This window comes from Homarus americanus, unplaced genomic scaffold, assembly GCF_018991925.1.
Source record: "Homarus americanus isolate GMGI-L3 unplaced genomic scaffold, GMGI_Hamer_2.0 scaffold36188, whole genome shotgun sequence".
Taxonomy (NCBI): domain Eukaryota; kingdom Metazoa; phylum Arthropoda; class Malacostraca; order Decapoda; family Nephropidae; genus Homarus; species Homarus americanus.
In genome coordinates, this window is record NW_024718183.1 from 3826833 (window position 1) to 3842163 (window position 15331).

General features: G+C 36.1%; 1 protein-coding gene across 2 annotated transcripts in view; it reads left to right on the forward strand.

The window, feature by feature from the left end:
• Positions 1 to 15331, forward strand: part of LOC121859258 (MICOS complex subunit MIC60-like) — a 33843-nt gene that overhangs the window by 2750 nt on the left and 15762 nt on the right. Inside the window, exons 4-11 of one of the 2 annotated variants that reach the window (XM_042356008.1) lie at positions 975 to 1004; positions 3440 to 3469; positions 5839 to 5913; positions 7882 to 8170; positions 10245 to 10414; positions 12574 to 12755; positions 13471 to 13482; positions 14109 to 14233. In XM_042356008.1, coding sequence (XP_042211942.1) covers positions 975 to 1004; positions 3440 to 3469; positions 5839 to 5913; positions 7882 to 8170; positions 10245 to 10414; positions 12574 to 12755; positions 13471 to 13482; positions 14109 to 14233 — 913 coding nt within the window. The remainder of the gene's footprint in view (positions 1 to 974; positions 1005 to 3439; positions 3470 to 5838; positions 5914 to 7881; positions 8171 to 10244; positions 10415 to 12573; positions 12756 to 13470; positions 13483 to 14108; positions 14234 to 15331) is intronic. The other variant, XM_042356009.1, reaches the window with a different exon arrangement.

Below are 15331 nucleotides of genomic sequence, written 5' to 3' on the forward strand. Positions count from 1 at the left end.
AGACAGTAAAGTCATCCTATTTGTCATAAAATACGGTAACATGTGTATTTATTGTAAGACTACCGGGTATTTTTTTTTACTTTAAATACAAAATAAACATGCATAATGAAAACAAAATAAACATGTACACTATAATGAATACAAAAGAAACATGTTCAGTATAATGAATTTAAAATTATTTAATTTGGTATGCGGGATGGTGCCTTTTTTTTATGTGCTCACTGCCCTTGACATTAAAACCTGGCTACTCTGCTGTGTTATTGTTATTTTTCAACTCCTAAGTTTGAGTAGACATACATACAGGGATATCTCCATTAGCCGGAACAATTGGCGCAGAGCACTTCTGGGAATGAGAGATTTCCGGGTAACGAGACAACTCTCGAAGCTGGAAAAAATTTCCTCGTCCCCAAAATTTTCCGGGTACCTGGAAAATTTTATCAGAAGTTCCAGATCTTGTGCATTGCATCATATCTCGAACCTGGAAAAAATCCCTTATCCCTGGAATTTTCCAGATAATTCCTGCTTTGGGAATGATTTTCTGAGAAAATTTCAATTCCGGTCGGAGAGTTCCAGTTAAGAGGGATTCGGGCTAACGAGAGATATTACTATTTTACTCTGTTACATGCACACACAATTCTTCATACAGAATGTGCCAAAAAAAAAGAAGATTATCATGACGTCAGAAGCATAGAGAATAAAGCTTTCTTACATCTGCGGGAGTAAGTGTGCAGATTGTCAAAGAGGTCTGTACTGTACCTGAAAATTGCTTAACTATTAATGCATAATCTTATTTTATTTATTTATTTATTTTTTTTTTTAATTTCAATGTTGGGATAAATTTACATTTCTTGTTAATTCCATTGAGCCTGAGCCCCAATGATATTAAACAAACTTTTTCTGCTGATTTATTTTACGGTATTTTTAAAAAAATAATAATATTCTGCAGTAAATGACTTTGTATTTCTTTGTTACAGAACTTGAACCAGCTGTGGAAGTCTCTCTTGGTAAGGATTTTTCTTTTGGGGGGAGGGGTTCAAAATAGATATACATACATACTTTATGCAATAAACAAAACTTACTGCAAAACACATAATCCCTAGAATATAATTTTCCATATTTTCACATCATATGACATTTTCCGAGCTTTCTTGTGTTCAGTTACTACATAAAATTAAATGTACAGTTATGGATTGATTGATTGATTGATTGTGGTAATTACATCCCTGGCGACGCAACAGCTGTTTTGCCAAATTAAAATTAAGGATCAAAAGACAAATAAAATAATGTAAGATAAAAACACAATAAATAACATAGAACTTTCCTAAAACCATTTAAACATTAATAAATAAAACTCAAAGCTTGTGTAGAAGGCTGGCTTCCTCCTCCCAGCTGTTCTCTCTTATGCCCCATCAAGCAATTGCCAAAGAGCAACACAGTATTCTTTTATTTTTTTATTTATTCCTCTTATTTACTGGTATAGTATACTGTACTGTACATGTGACACAGTTCAGCTGGGCAGTCACCATGCTGATACAAGAGATGTATGTGGCTGCTGCCTGTATGCCATGACGTCACATAGGGGTGCAGTGAGAGTGCAGCTGGCCGCAGTTACAGCTCAATGCCTGAATACATACTGTCATTTCCTGCACATTTATCTTATTTTATTGTTTTATGTTATATTTTCCTTTTATTTTTAAGCTACATTAGAGTACTGTATTGTAATGAAGTGCACTTGGAGCACAGAATCCCTGTTTTTCCGACTTTCCTCCCAAATTTTTCCCAGTGACTTGAACGCCAGTAAACTGAAAATTTACAATCATTAATCAAGAAAGGGTGTTATAATTTTTATATTCTTAAACCAAAAAGTGATTAATTGTTAAACAAGAGATTTCTGTACCAGTATTTTAAAGGCGACATATTGGTTGCTACCTCATTATAACACTGATAAATTAGAGCTCTACCGAGGCTCAAAATAACTCGTATGCCGATAACTTTGTTGTACTCCACTGACAAAATATATATGCCTTGTGAGACCAAATTTAAGGCATTACCTACTGGATACCAGTACAGAAATTCATCGCGGGATTTTTCATTATAAAGGGACGTCCTCCCCAACTTTTAGAAAACAGTTACACCCCTGCATACCACCATGAAAGAAGTTCTATTGTACAGTTTTTGTATGGCGTTGGTCGATTAGATTTTCAATACAGTAACAAACATTGATGTGTGAATGTAATTTGTTACAGTAGAACCTCAATAAATCGGACTGATTGGGGCAGACCCCAGTCCGTAAAATGTGAATATATATTGGGGGGGGGGGGCTGGAGATAACGCTGCTTATCTGAGCTGTTTTGGTTGTCAACAACTGTTGCCACTGAGATGATTGTTATTTACTGTAAAGTGTTATATGCAAGTAACCACAGAATTTGTCTTATGAATAAAGAGAAAACTGTATACTGTACAGTACTATAAAGATACAAGTAAGTGTAGGAGTATATTGTGTGTGGAAGATGAATGTTTATCTGGGAGCAGAAGGGAGGGGGAGTATTACAGGTGGGTGATCTCTCCCCCAAGATTCCTTTTACACTTCTTTATGCAACTTTCACCACAATTCTCATATAATTAGGATCATTTGGTGCCAGGCTGATAAAATATTCTCCTTAAAGAATCAACTCTCCTGAAAAAAGAATCCCACGCTGAATTCCATGAATCTTTTGTTTGTTTACAAAGAGCAAACAGCTGATAGGCTTACCACAGTGTCTATCTTCATCACTTAATAAATTAGTACAGTACAACTGTTTATCAGCACTTAATAAGTAATGTTATAGTGTAAAGTATTATGCATCTGCATATACCCTGGTTTATTCATTAATCATTTGTCTAAGTGTACAAGTAGCCAAACTGAGTCATCATATAACACTCAAAGGTAGTAAATAACGTTTTTGGGGACGTGTCTTCATATCAAATACTATACAGTGTGTTATAGTGACCCCTGTTGTAAGCTGGTCTACTGAAAGCTCTCACAATAACACATCTTGAGTAAACAACCTTCTGACACAGCTTATCCTTTTATTTTTAAGTCATATTACATATTACTTACAGCATTGTATTTTTTTTTCTCTTACTGAAGATGCTATATTAATCATGATGAACCAAAACCATAAGAGGCTAATCATTGGAGAATATAATACTGAATCAATAAATAAATAAACCTGACGAATGCAGCAACACCTGATCAGCCCCAGCCTGCTTACATACTCAACTGTCTTAGTTCTCAGTAGGCCTATAGCAAATCTCATTAGACCACTGTACAGTATTCAGTAAGTGGTGTTCATTTCATAAGAATTTTTTATGGAGACCAATTTATCGAAGCTTTACTACAGTATTACAAACCAAGTAAATATTCTGTAGAAGATGACTTTGTATTCTTTTGTTACAGAACCTGAACCAACTGAGGAAGCTTCTAATGGTAAGAAAAAATTCTGTGTTGGGCTCGAGGTAAGCTTGTATGTGTAATAGACTAAATTTGATGCAAAACTTTTATACGGTAGCTTTCATACTTTTAATTCTTAAGTCACTCTTGTATTTGGTTATTTAAAAGAATTGGTAGTAAATAAAATGTAATGTTTCAATCTTCATTGTTATAAGCAAAGTGATAAGGAGAAAATGAAAGAAAATTTGATAGAGTACTTAAAGAAATCTGGATACACTTGTTTTGTGGGGAAAAGGTAAGGGACAAAGTAGACTGGCTGTTTACTAGGGAAAGTTATACAGAAATGTTGGGAGAGCAAAAGGCATGGTAATATTTGTCTTGAATGAGGAAGTAATGGAGTTGTGTCAAAAAAATTGTGGAATGATTTAGCAGATTAAATGTAGGAAGAAAAATGTGGTTTATAATAAGGACATACTGTGTGCACAGGGAATGAGAAGAGCGAGAAGGAAAGATAAACATTATGGGAAGACCTGCACTAGATGCTCCATTGATCTCACCCACAGTCCCCCACTGCTGAAGTATACCATGTGAACAGATGTGCCAAATCATAAAAAAAATTTATTTTTTCATAAATTTTATATATGCAAACCATCCAAGGTATTGTATTGTATTTACGTATTAATTTTTGGTGTTAAAAAGTCGCTTGTGAATTAGGCATTACAGAGGCTGGCATTAATGAAGGATGACATTGAGAGAAATTGCAATATACTGTACAGGCATCCCTTGATATACGATAGGTTGCATTCCTGAAAAGTTGATTAAGTCCTCCGGCAAGTGACCGTATATCGAACACATTATAGCATGGTGTCAATGGAGCTATGTTCAAGGATTCAGTCAAATAGGGCCAAAAACCACAATATTAATACACTTCAACACAATACTCTGTCACTATATTAAAACACCCTAACACCACACTATCACTATATTAAAACACCACACTATCACTATTTTAAAACACCTCAACACCACACTATCACTATATGAAAACACCCTAACACCACACTATCACTATTTTAAACACCTCAACACCAACTATCACTATTTTAAAACACCTCAACACCACACTATCACTATATTAAAACACCCAAACACACATTTCACTATTTTAAAACACCTAACACCACACTATCACTATATTAAAACACCCTAACACCACACTATCACTATTTTAAAACACCTAACACCACACTATCACTATATTAAAACACCCAAACACCACACTATCACTATTTTAAAACACCCTAACACCACACTATCACTATATTAAAACACCTCAACACCACACTATCACTATTTTAAAACACTCAACACCACACTATCACTATATTAAAACACCCAAACACCACACTATCACTATTTTAAAACACCCTAACACCACACTATCACTATATTAAAACACCCTAACACCACACTATCACTATTTTAAAACACCTAACACCACACTATCACTATATTAAAACACCCAAACACCACACTATCACTATTTAAAACACCTAACACCACACTATCACTATATTAAAACACCTCAACACCAATTATCACTATTTTAAAACACCAACACCACACTATCACTATATTAAAACACCAAACACCACTATCACTATTTTAAACACCTAACACCACACTATCACTATTTTACTCTTATCACTATTTTAAAACACTCAACAACACTATCACTATATTAAAACACCCTAACACCACACTATCACTATATTAAAACACCCTAACACCACACTATCACTATATTACAATATTAATACACTTCAACACAATACTCTGTCACTATATTAAAACACCCTAACACCACACTATCACTATATTAAAACACCACACTATCACTATTTTAAAACACCTCAACACCACACTATCACTATATGAAAAGCTTTCTTTTTACCCTCTGTACCAGGATGTATCAGTCATGTGTCCTTTCTGTTTGCAGAATGATGCCTTTTGGGTTTTGTCTCAGTAATTTTGATGTTGGTCCTTGGAACTGGTTACTGGTGCTACTGGCATACCCCTAGGAGTAGTTTCTACCGTATTAGAAATTTCATCCACGTAATCTACAAGCTTAGTCATGGGTTTATATTCTTTATTTCTGGCCACTGTGCGTTCAGTTGGTTCGAGCATGATGATAAACTGTTGGAACTCAATTATTTAAAAAACAAATTCCATTGTTATTTTTCCTTGGTCATCAAACCAATATGAGGATATCATGTAAATTTTTAGATAAATGACTCGAGGGATGCCTGTACCCCTGTCTTGGGCTATCACCCTTATAAATATGTTACACCGACAGAGACATCCAATATCCTATCAACAGGTAACTACAGTATTGTTTGTTACAGTGTCGGCTTTGACAGTCATTACCACAGAAGGCCAACTAACATCTGTGAGCTCTCCTCCAGCCCCAGAAAAACCAGGTATACATGCAAGCATTGGTTTCCAATTCTACCTCAGTTTTGCTATAGATTTTGCCATAATCTACTCCTAGTTTCATAATTGAAGATTTCTACATTTCTTACCCTAATTTTTCATCATCAATGTTTCATGGCTATTTTTCATGCTTACTTAGGTTGTCTGTGGTTACCTGTTTTGATGTTTGAGAATCATTCTGAGTGAAAAGGAAGTTTGAGGTCAGTAATCAGTGTTAGTTTAAAATTTAATCCTGACAGTGCAGTCAGCTTGGGTCAGTCTTCTTGTGTGTCATCATCAGAGAGACTAACATCCCCTCCCCTGACTGAGAACTGTTAGTGAGGTCAGAGTCAACACTTGTCAACTCAGGTCAAAATTAATCCCCTCCTCCGAGATATGACAGCTAGTGAGGTCGAGCTCAACCTGCTCCGGTTACAAGGGTTGACTTTAAAATGTTGTTAATATTGACGTCATGGTTCAGCCTGTCAGGTCATATATAATAAGGCAGTCCCAGCAAGTTGCTTTAGTTTTAGGAGACATTTGTGGATTGACTTTACTGGAAGACTTCTGTTTATAATGTAAGAAACAAACTTATCCTCTAAAAAGCATCACATTATGCTTTCTAATAAGATGTAAGAGATGTACAGGGCGATTCTTTTTTTTATTCGAAAACCCATAAATAATTCCTATACCCCCTGTACACTAAAATCTATATTAGTTAAGAATCTAATGCTTTGCATAAATGTAGCCTAATGTTGCAGAAAGATGTAACATGATCATGAGAGTTATCAAGTATCATGTGATTTATCACGTGAACAACCTTACGCAATGCACAAAAGGCCATTGCATTCTGTGAAAATTTTTATTTGGTGTGCAGTAAGTCGGCAAAGAATTATATGCCCAATTTTCATCTCAGAAACAGTAAACTTGGAATGTTACCTCAACATTATCCATGAGTTTCTTGGGCACCTTACAGATGAGGAAATCAACCCAAGTTGGTGCCACGAGTCACACTTTGCGTTACAGCATGAACGAGCTTAGGCTAGTCTTTGGTGACTTTGTATTGTCCCCAGATTTCTTTTTGTGAGATTTTTTGAAGGATATAGTATATGCTACAAATCCACTCACCCTTGGTGTATTAAAAGCAATAATCAGTGACACAATCAACAATATTTCTCAAGAAATGCCTGCAACTTGGTGGTGAACACTGTCACCACTGTATTTAAGGTAATAAATAATTTTGTGAATCATGTCACATCTTTCTGTAACATTAGGCTACATTTATGTAAAATATTAGGTTCCTAACCGATATAGTTTTTAGTGTATGGGAGTTATTTAGGGTTATCGAATTAGAACTCACACCTGTACAGTAAAAACTCAATAAATGGGACTTCAATATACAGTATTAGACTCCACTTTTTTTTGGACTCTCTGAGGTGCTCTGGACCTCAGCATCAGTCCGGACAGTTTGTGTTCGTATATGAAGTTGAACGTCTGTGCGTGGGTGTCCTGCAGCATGTGACACACACACACACACACACACACTAACTAACTAACTATAGCTGTCACGTCTTAGAATTTTTATTTCATATGCAAATTTGCGTATAAAACCCTTAAGCGATAATTTAAATCATACGCAATTTTGCTTCTGAAAACCCTAAGAATGTTAAAAGTGGCATCCCTGTAGTGAAGGGATTAAAAGTAAACAATGATAATGCTGTAATTTTTTTAAAGGTGTGAATGTTTTTACAGACAGGAAGTCCAGTATTGTATTTGAACTCTTCACAGTCAGCACATCTGGCATATTGACATTAGTCAACATTTTCTTGTCTATTGCATATATTTAGAGCTGCAGTTTTGTGAAAAATAAAGAGAATGAAACAGTGCTTATTCCCCCAAGAAGATACTCAGTAGTATAGGTGGATAGAGACCTAAATAATTGCCATGTGAATATGTGACCCAAAGGTTTACTGCAGTTTCAGATCTTGAGGAGAGAATGGCTGCTGGAGAAATAGCACAGGATGTAGAAAATGCGGCCTTAAGTCAGACATTAGAAGACCTGGCAGCACTAACCCAGAAAGAGATCACTGGTGCTCTTTCTGCTGCTGAGGATGCTGCCATGATCATCAGACAACATACTGAGAAGGCATATCAGGCCATTGATGCAGGACAAGATAAAGAACATCTTTTTGCTGCTGTTGCTGAGCTGTCAAACAAGCGAGTAGAAGTGGTTAAAAATGCCCAAGAAAAGATTGCTGCTGCTAGGTAAGTTCATTTTATTTTTTAGAGTGCCTACAGAGTGAAGCATTTGGCCTAGCTTTATCTGTTCCAAATGTGAGGCTGAGTATATATTACATTGTTGTAGGATGAACTTGCTTTTTATATTTGTTTGAATCTCAGAGTAGCTTATAACTCATTCTTACTTTGGTTGGTAAAAATTTGACTGTTATTGTAGTCCCTTCTTAACGTGGTGTAAAACTGATGGACCTCAAGATTTTAGTGACAACCTCCTTTCACTTCCAGAGATGTTTTATGGAAGTTATATTGGAGTTATATTTGAACACCACCATAGGCATATCTGTGCCTGGGTCTCATCCCAGGACAAAGTAAACAACAAAGTCAAGAATCAAATAGATTACATTTAAATTAAGGAAAGATTCAGAAATTCAATAACCCAAATCAAGATGTATCCAGGGGCAGATTATGGGTCAGATCACATCCCAATAAGGAGTTTAGTGAGGATAACACTTCAAAAATTTAAAAAAAAAAACTATGAACAAAATCAAATGGGATTTAGGTAAACTCAAAATCAAAAACATTTTCATACAGGCATCCCTCAAGATACAAAAATTCACTTATATGAATTTACTAAGTTGACACCAGCAACTTGAGAAATGAAAGCTTATACAAATTTGGGTCTGGGCCCAAATTCAATTTTCACACGCTGGGAGTCAGCTGGCGCGTCCATCATGGGAGAGGATGTGCTCACTGATCATAACCCCCCCCCCTTTTATCTCCCACAAGCCCGTGTCCTTCCATCCCCCATTCAATGTGTGTGTGAAGTGATCTCTCTTTATCTGTGTGTAGTCGTGCCATCCTTTCATTGTACCTTTCGTTATGGCATCCAACGTTCTGCTGAATCTCTGGCTACCGGCACTACGCTGAAGAAACCACGAAAGGCTATGACTTGTGACAAAGTTGGAAGTAAAGTAATCAAGTGTCGTGAATGTGGTGATGGTCCTACCAAGATTGGGAAAGGTCTTGGTCTGGCTGCTTCTACTGTGGCCACATTTTTTAAGCATGCTGAGAACTGTGGTGGCCTTGGTAGACAACAGTGATGAGGTTGAAAATCCTCATGTCGCTGAGTAAAGCCCCGTTTACACGATGCGACAAATCGTGGGTGGTGTCCCTGCGACACCAGATTTGTGTCGCGAGGGGGCAAAAAACGGGGGCATCCGGCAACCCACCAATGTTGGGTATTTGTTGCACATCATAGCTGCCCCAGTGCACAACAGTCTATCAAGCGAAGAAGATATATCAGCTTTCATGTTTTGGCCTATACAGCTTCAGTGGCATCAATAAGACATTATGCAGTTAATAGAACTGTATAAAGAGAATAAATGCCTCTGGCAACTGAAAAATAAAGAGTATTAAGACAGAAGTGCTAGAGATACTGTATAGCTGTATTGAAAATTTTTGAACACCTGAAAGACAACATACCACAGGTGACTGTTGCTGATTAATGTGCATAACTGTCATCCAGTACAGTTTACCACAGAATCTGTGGGTCGCTGTGTGGGCAGAAGGCAGCAGATTACGATTCACCATCCCCTCCTATATTATTTATATTTTAACAGTTCTCTTATTCCATGGTACAGTATGCCTGAACACACTATATTTCTTTCTTGTTTTTAGGAAATAGATAAAGTTTTTAAACTTTGTTTCGTGAATACTTGGGTCCACCGGTCCCTCACCTCTTATACTGATTTAGGTACATGTAATTTTATAGCTATTTTTTTACTTTGCAAGTATTCACAGTCTCTCTCCTGAAATAACCCAAGGCTACTGTAAAAGTTGTGGAACACATCTACTTTTTTTTTTTGCTTCTGACCCTTTCAGTACAGGGATGCCACTTTTAATATTTTATTTGGCTAATCCCAGATGATTTTATTCAGCAGAAAGAGGACCCACCACACAAACAGTTAATTAGTTGTTTGTCTTAAGGGATTTCTGTTCATGCAAATTCTGAGGTTAGAACTTTCTGAGAACAGCTGAATTACGACTTTACTTTACTATACAAATTTTAGAGGTTTTACCTTTTTCTTTCCTGTTACTTCAGAGAGGCAGTGGTGACGTTCCAAGAGCAGATTACTAGTGGTCTGTCCTCAAGTCTGACAAAGGAGAACAAGAGCCTGATTGCTGCAGAAGAAACTTTAGGAGAACTGAAGTATGCTCTGGAAAACATCAAAGCTATTGTGACAGAATCGGAGAGAGATGGCAAGGTTGTCAGTAAGTAGAGTCGTTGATTTAATTTATTTGTATCTTTTTTGTTTGAGTGTAATATGGGTCATAAGTGAATAACCCAAGATACACCAACATTATGAATCTTGTTAATGGCACCTGTAGTTTCAAAGGATATGATAAATCAGTGGCAGTAAACAACATTTATGCAAATAACAAAATTGTATTAAATGCAATACAGCCTCACCCCGTCACCTTGTTACATCCAGAACACATTAAGATTTATGAGATTTGGTTGTCAGTAACAGCCATGCAGCGACGGATCCAGGCATATTAAAAAGGGGGGTTCAAGAAGTTGTGGGTGGGGGAGCATGGAGAGCAGAGCGAGGCCACCCAGATGTGTTGGGGGGGGTCAGTGTCATAGGCATTTTGAGGCTATTTTGAAGCCATGTGCTTGATATTAGATATTCTGAGGTCAATAGTAATTACTTTTTACTATACAAAAATGCCTGAGTACAATATTGCCATGTGTGGTTTAGGTAGAAGTTATTAACCCTCACTAACATCCTGCATCTTACACTGTCTCACTCACTCAATTTCAATAAATCAGTCAGTTGATCACTGTCAGCCAGTCTCAATTAGTCAGTCAGTCTCACTCATTGATTCAATCTCACTCTCTTATTCACTCAGTCACTCTCACTCACTCACTCACTCACTCGCTCACTCAAGCAGCTGTCGCACTAGTCATTGAAACCGTTTGCTCCAGCACTGGATTTTTGCCCAGCTGTCCACTGGTATTCATGGATTTAGGAGGATTGAGTTAGACCCTCTTCACTGGGGAGTTAAAATACAGCATGCTCTTAAACCTCTATAGATCAATTTATATTTTTGTTGTAAAAAAAATTCTACTGTGATATTTATGCTAAAATAAGGATACCATAGATGACCACTGCTTATTTTAGTGATTCATACAATATATGCAATAACATGATGATTTAGTCATGTGGGGACTGAATACAATGTAAATTTATAATACAGTATGCAGAGAAAATATATACTGTACTGCATATACAGTATACAGTACAGTATATATATATATTTATTTATTTATTTTTATTTTTATAAATTATGAACAGGATTGAATATAGAGTAACTTATTATTTGAAGAAAAAAAATATTAATAATAATTTATGTCCTTCAGATAATGTACTTCATATTACTAAGTTGCTGAAAAATGGAACATAAATTGTTATAAGAAGCCTATATGGAAAAATGAGTGTATTATCACCTAATCCTTTCATATCAATACATCATAATACAGAGTATTATAATTATAACATTGCAACTCTGTTATAAAGAGAATAGTGTTAGCTCCATGAATATTAGATATTATGGGGGGTTTTAAGTACTATATGAAAAATAGTACAACCACAAAACCTGTATTTCCTAGAACAATATCTTTGTTTCTCTCTTATGTATGGAACACTAGGAAGCAGTTATTTTTTTCCTTGAGACAGAGACTCAAATTGCACTTCACACATCTTAGGGAGGCTTCTTAGCCCAGAACCCCCAAATGTTTTGTCCGAATCTTCCAAAATCCGGGTCCAGATTTTTTTATTTAAACCAACACTGCACTGTATACTGTATTATCAATTTGTTAACTAAATTTCAGAATGACCAATAATTTTAATGTAAAAATGCAATAATATTCAAGAGCACAACTTTCTCGATGTTTACTCCATTGGAAACAAAGGTAAAAATAGATCCGATTATTGGCGGACGAGTCGATCGGCTGATGCGGGCTCCAAAACGTGTTTCTTGTAAGGCTGTCTTTAATAGAATTTGTACTCGTTAACAGGACAAAGTCCTTACAGGAGGCAACTTTTTAACTGAAATCTCGTATATTGAACTGCGCGTTAATCGAGGGTGCACTGTACATTCTGAGACCATATCCATGCCGAGATATCGAGGGTTTACTGAATATTTTTTAATAAATAGTAGGAAATAGAGCTTTAGGAATGCATCTCATTTTATACTGTGGTTATACTGAGTTCAGTCCAGAGCTTCCATAATGAGCGACATATGAATGCTCACATTCATGTTCGTCTGGATTTAGTCCAGATTGACATATGGCATCTGGATTAAGCAACACTATCCAGATAGGACTAACGAGGTTTGTCTTTTATTTTTTATTTTTTATCCACCAGGTGATTATCGTGACCTAGTTGAAGCCGGTCGGGAGCAGTTCGAAGCAGAGGTTAGGTCACTGTTACCTGAAGTGAAGTTGGGTGAGATGAGCAACAAGCTGACCCCAGATGAATTGAACCTGCTCATTGCCCATGCTCACCGTAAAGTTTTACAGCTGCAGAAACAAGTTGCTCGTCAGCAGGTAGCTATGATTCTCTCTATAATATCCAGTATACGTGTGAAATATAATTAAGTTATTGTACATTCTGTTTTGAAATGTTGATACAAGTATCCCCTGATCTATGGTCTCCCTATCTACCATATTCCACTTTAACGATGGTGATGTACAAAGACCACCCCCCCTATCTATACTGTAAATAATCTGCAGGGACAGTGGTCATCGTCTGACCAAAGCACTTAACAGTCACCAAAACAGAGTACAATGTGAACATTAGTGATGCCCTCTCATTGTAAGGTAAAAAAACCCACCCAGTTTTAAGTAACAACACCGTTACTGACTGATAATCATTGAATTATACGATCACGGCCATATAGCATCACTATAGAACATAATTTGGTACTGTAATGCATTGGATGGCTGCCCCCTCATGTCTGTTGTTGTCAACATGCTCGCTGCCTGGCGGCGTGGGAAACTTTTTTGAATTTCGTGGCATAATGCAATTTATATGATCAAGGGTTAAAGCAAATGAATATTGTACAAGTTCATTGTATTTTTCATACCTGGTAGTAAAAAAAAAAGTCTCCATTGCCATGCATATGATTTTTAATGAGGTTATCTTCATATATTTTTTTTTTCTTGCCTGTGTGGTAAGTATGAATTTGTTTCCATATTTTATAGTGACAGGGCAATGCCTTACTAATATATGTTGTTTTTCTTCTCACTGTATATGCACCAGGCTGATTTTGAGGTGAGTGTCAACAAAGACATTTTATTTTTTTCCTTCAGTACATTGTTAGAAATGTGTACTGTAACTCTGTTGCTTTTCTCAAAATGCAATATAAACCGAAGGAATGCTTATTAGTGCCGTGACAATAGTCTGTGATGACAAAAAGGCACATGTGAAGGTTAACAAAACACTTATCACTTATTAATGGCTTTTTGAGGTCCCTAACCTCATTGTATAACGGTCATTGTCTGTACTGTACTGGGTACTTAAATCAGTAAAAACATCATTGACTATACCAGTATCCATTGAAATATAGAAAATATGTAAAGGGAATATGGTTTTAGAAGAGTAAATATTTTAAGAGAATGATTGGTGAGCTCTGATTTAACTCTTGTGCAGTGCAACTAAAAGATATGTATCATAATGTGAAAATCAATAGAGTTAAATGGTGTTACAGTGTCTGCTAGATATGATTATTGTTAGTTTTCATATTCTCTGTACCAAAGTTTCACAAAGTTACAAAGGAAAGATGTAAGTGAGGAAAGGTTGGTTCTTTAAGTTTATTTTCCTGCACTTGATTTTAAAACAGTTTCATAGGCTCTTTACTTTAATTGTAATAATTATTTAACCCCCCTTTTTTTTTGCAGACTTTGGAACACGACCGATTCAAAGAAGCTCTAACAAAGCAGCGCGAGGAGGATGTTAAGTTACTAGAAGCCAAAATTACTGCTGAATTAGACAGACAAAGGCAACAGTTGGAGGTTGAATACAAGTGTGTATTACTGTACTGTTATCTTAGTTGTTTTTTAAATTTAGTGAAGAAAGGTAGCTGCTATGTTTAACTTTATTACATGTTCAATAATATTTTGTATTTAGAAGGATTCCTGAAGCATTAAAAAAAAAATGTGAAAATAGGAAGGAATTGGTGCAGAGCTCTTCCATGTAATAAGACGAATCTCTCAAACCCTGAAAAAATTCCACATCCTCAGAATTTTTCCGGGTACAGGAATACCACATAAACTGACGTCCCCTTAACCGCCCCTTCATGTAAGCAACGAGTATACGAGGTCTGACAATTAAGTTGGTTAACTCGCCGCGTGGTTCAACTGGCGGCAGTACTGTAGCGAATGTGAGTGGCGTGCGTGTGACCTTGATCCCTTCTCTTACTACCCCAGTTGTGTCGTCGATCTCAAGCAATGTCTGTCATCAACACTTAGTAAATTAGTACAGTACAGTCGTGTATTTATAATCACTTAATAAATATTATTGCAGTGTATTTATCACCACTTAGTAAATACTATTGTAGTGTATTTATCATCACTTAATAAGTAATGTTATAATGTAAAGTATTATGCATCTGCATATACCCTGGTTTATTCATTAATCATTTTTCTAAGTGTACAAGTAGCCAAACTGAGTCATCATATAACACTCAAAGGCAGTAAATAACGTTTTTAGGGAAATATCTTCATATCAAATTCTATACAGTGTGTTATAGTGACCCCTGTTGTAAGCTGGTCTACTGAAAGCTCTCACAATAACACATCTTGAGTAAACAACCTTCTGACACAGCTTATCCTTTTATTTTTAAGTCATATTACAAATTACTTACAGCATTGTATTTTTTTTCTCTTACTGAAGATGTTATATTAATCATGATGAACCAAAACCATAAGAGGCTAATCATTGGAGAATATAATACTGAATCAATAAATAAATAAACCTGACGAATGTTGCAACACCTGATCAGCCCCAGCCTGCTTACATACTCAACTGTCTTAGTTCTCAGTAGACCTATAGCAAGTCTCATTAGACCACTGTACAGTATTCAGTAAGTGTTGTTCATTTCATAAGAATTTTTTTATTAATC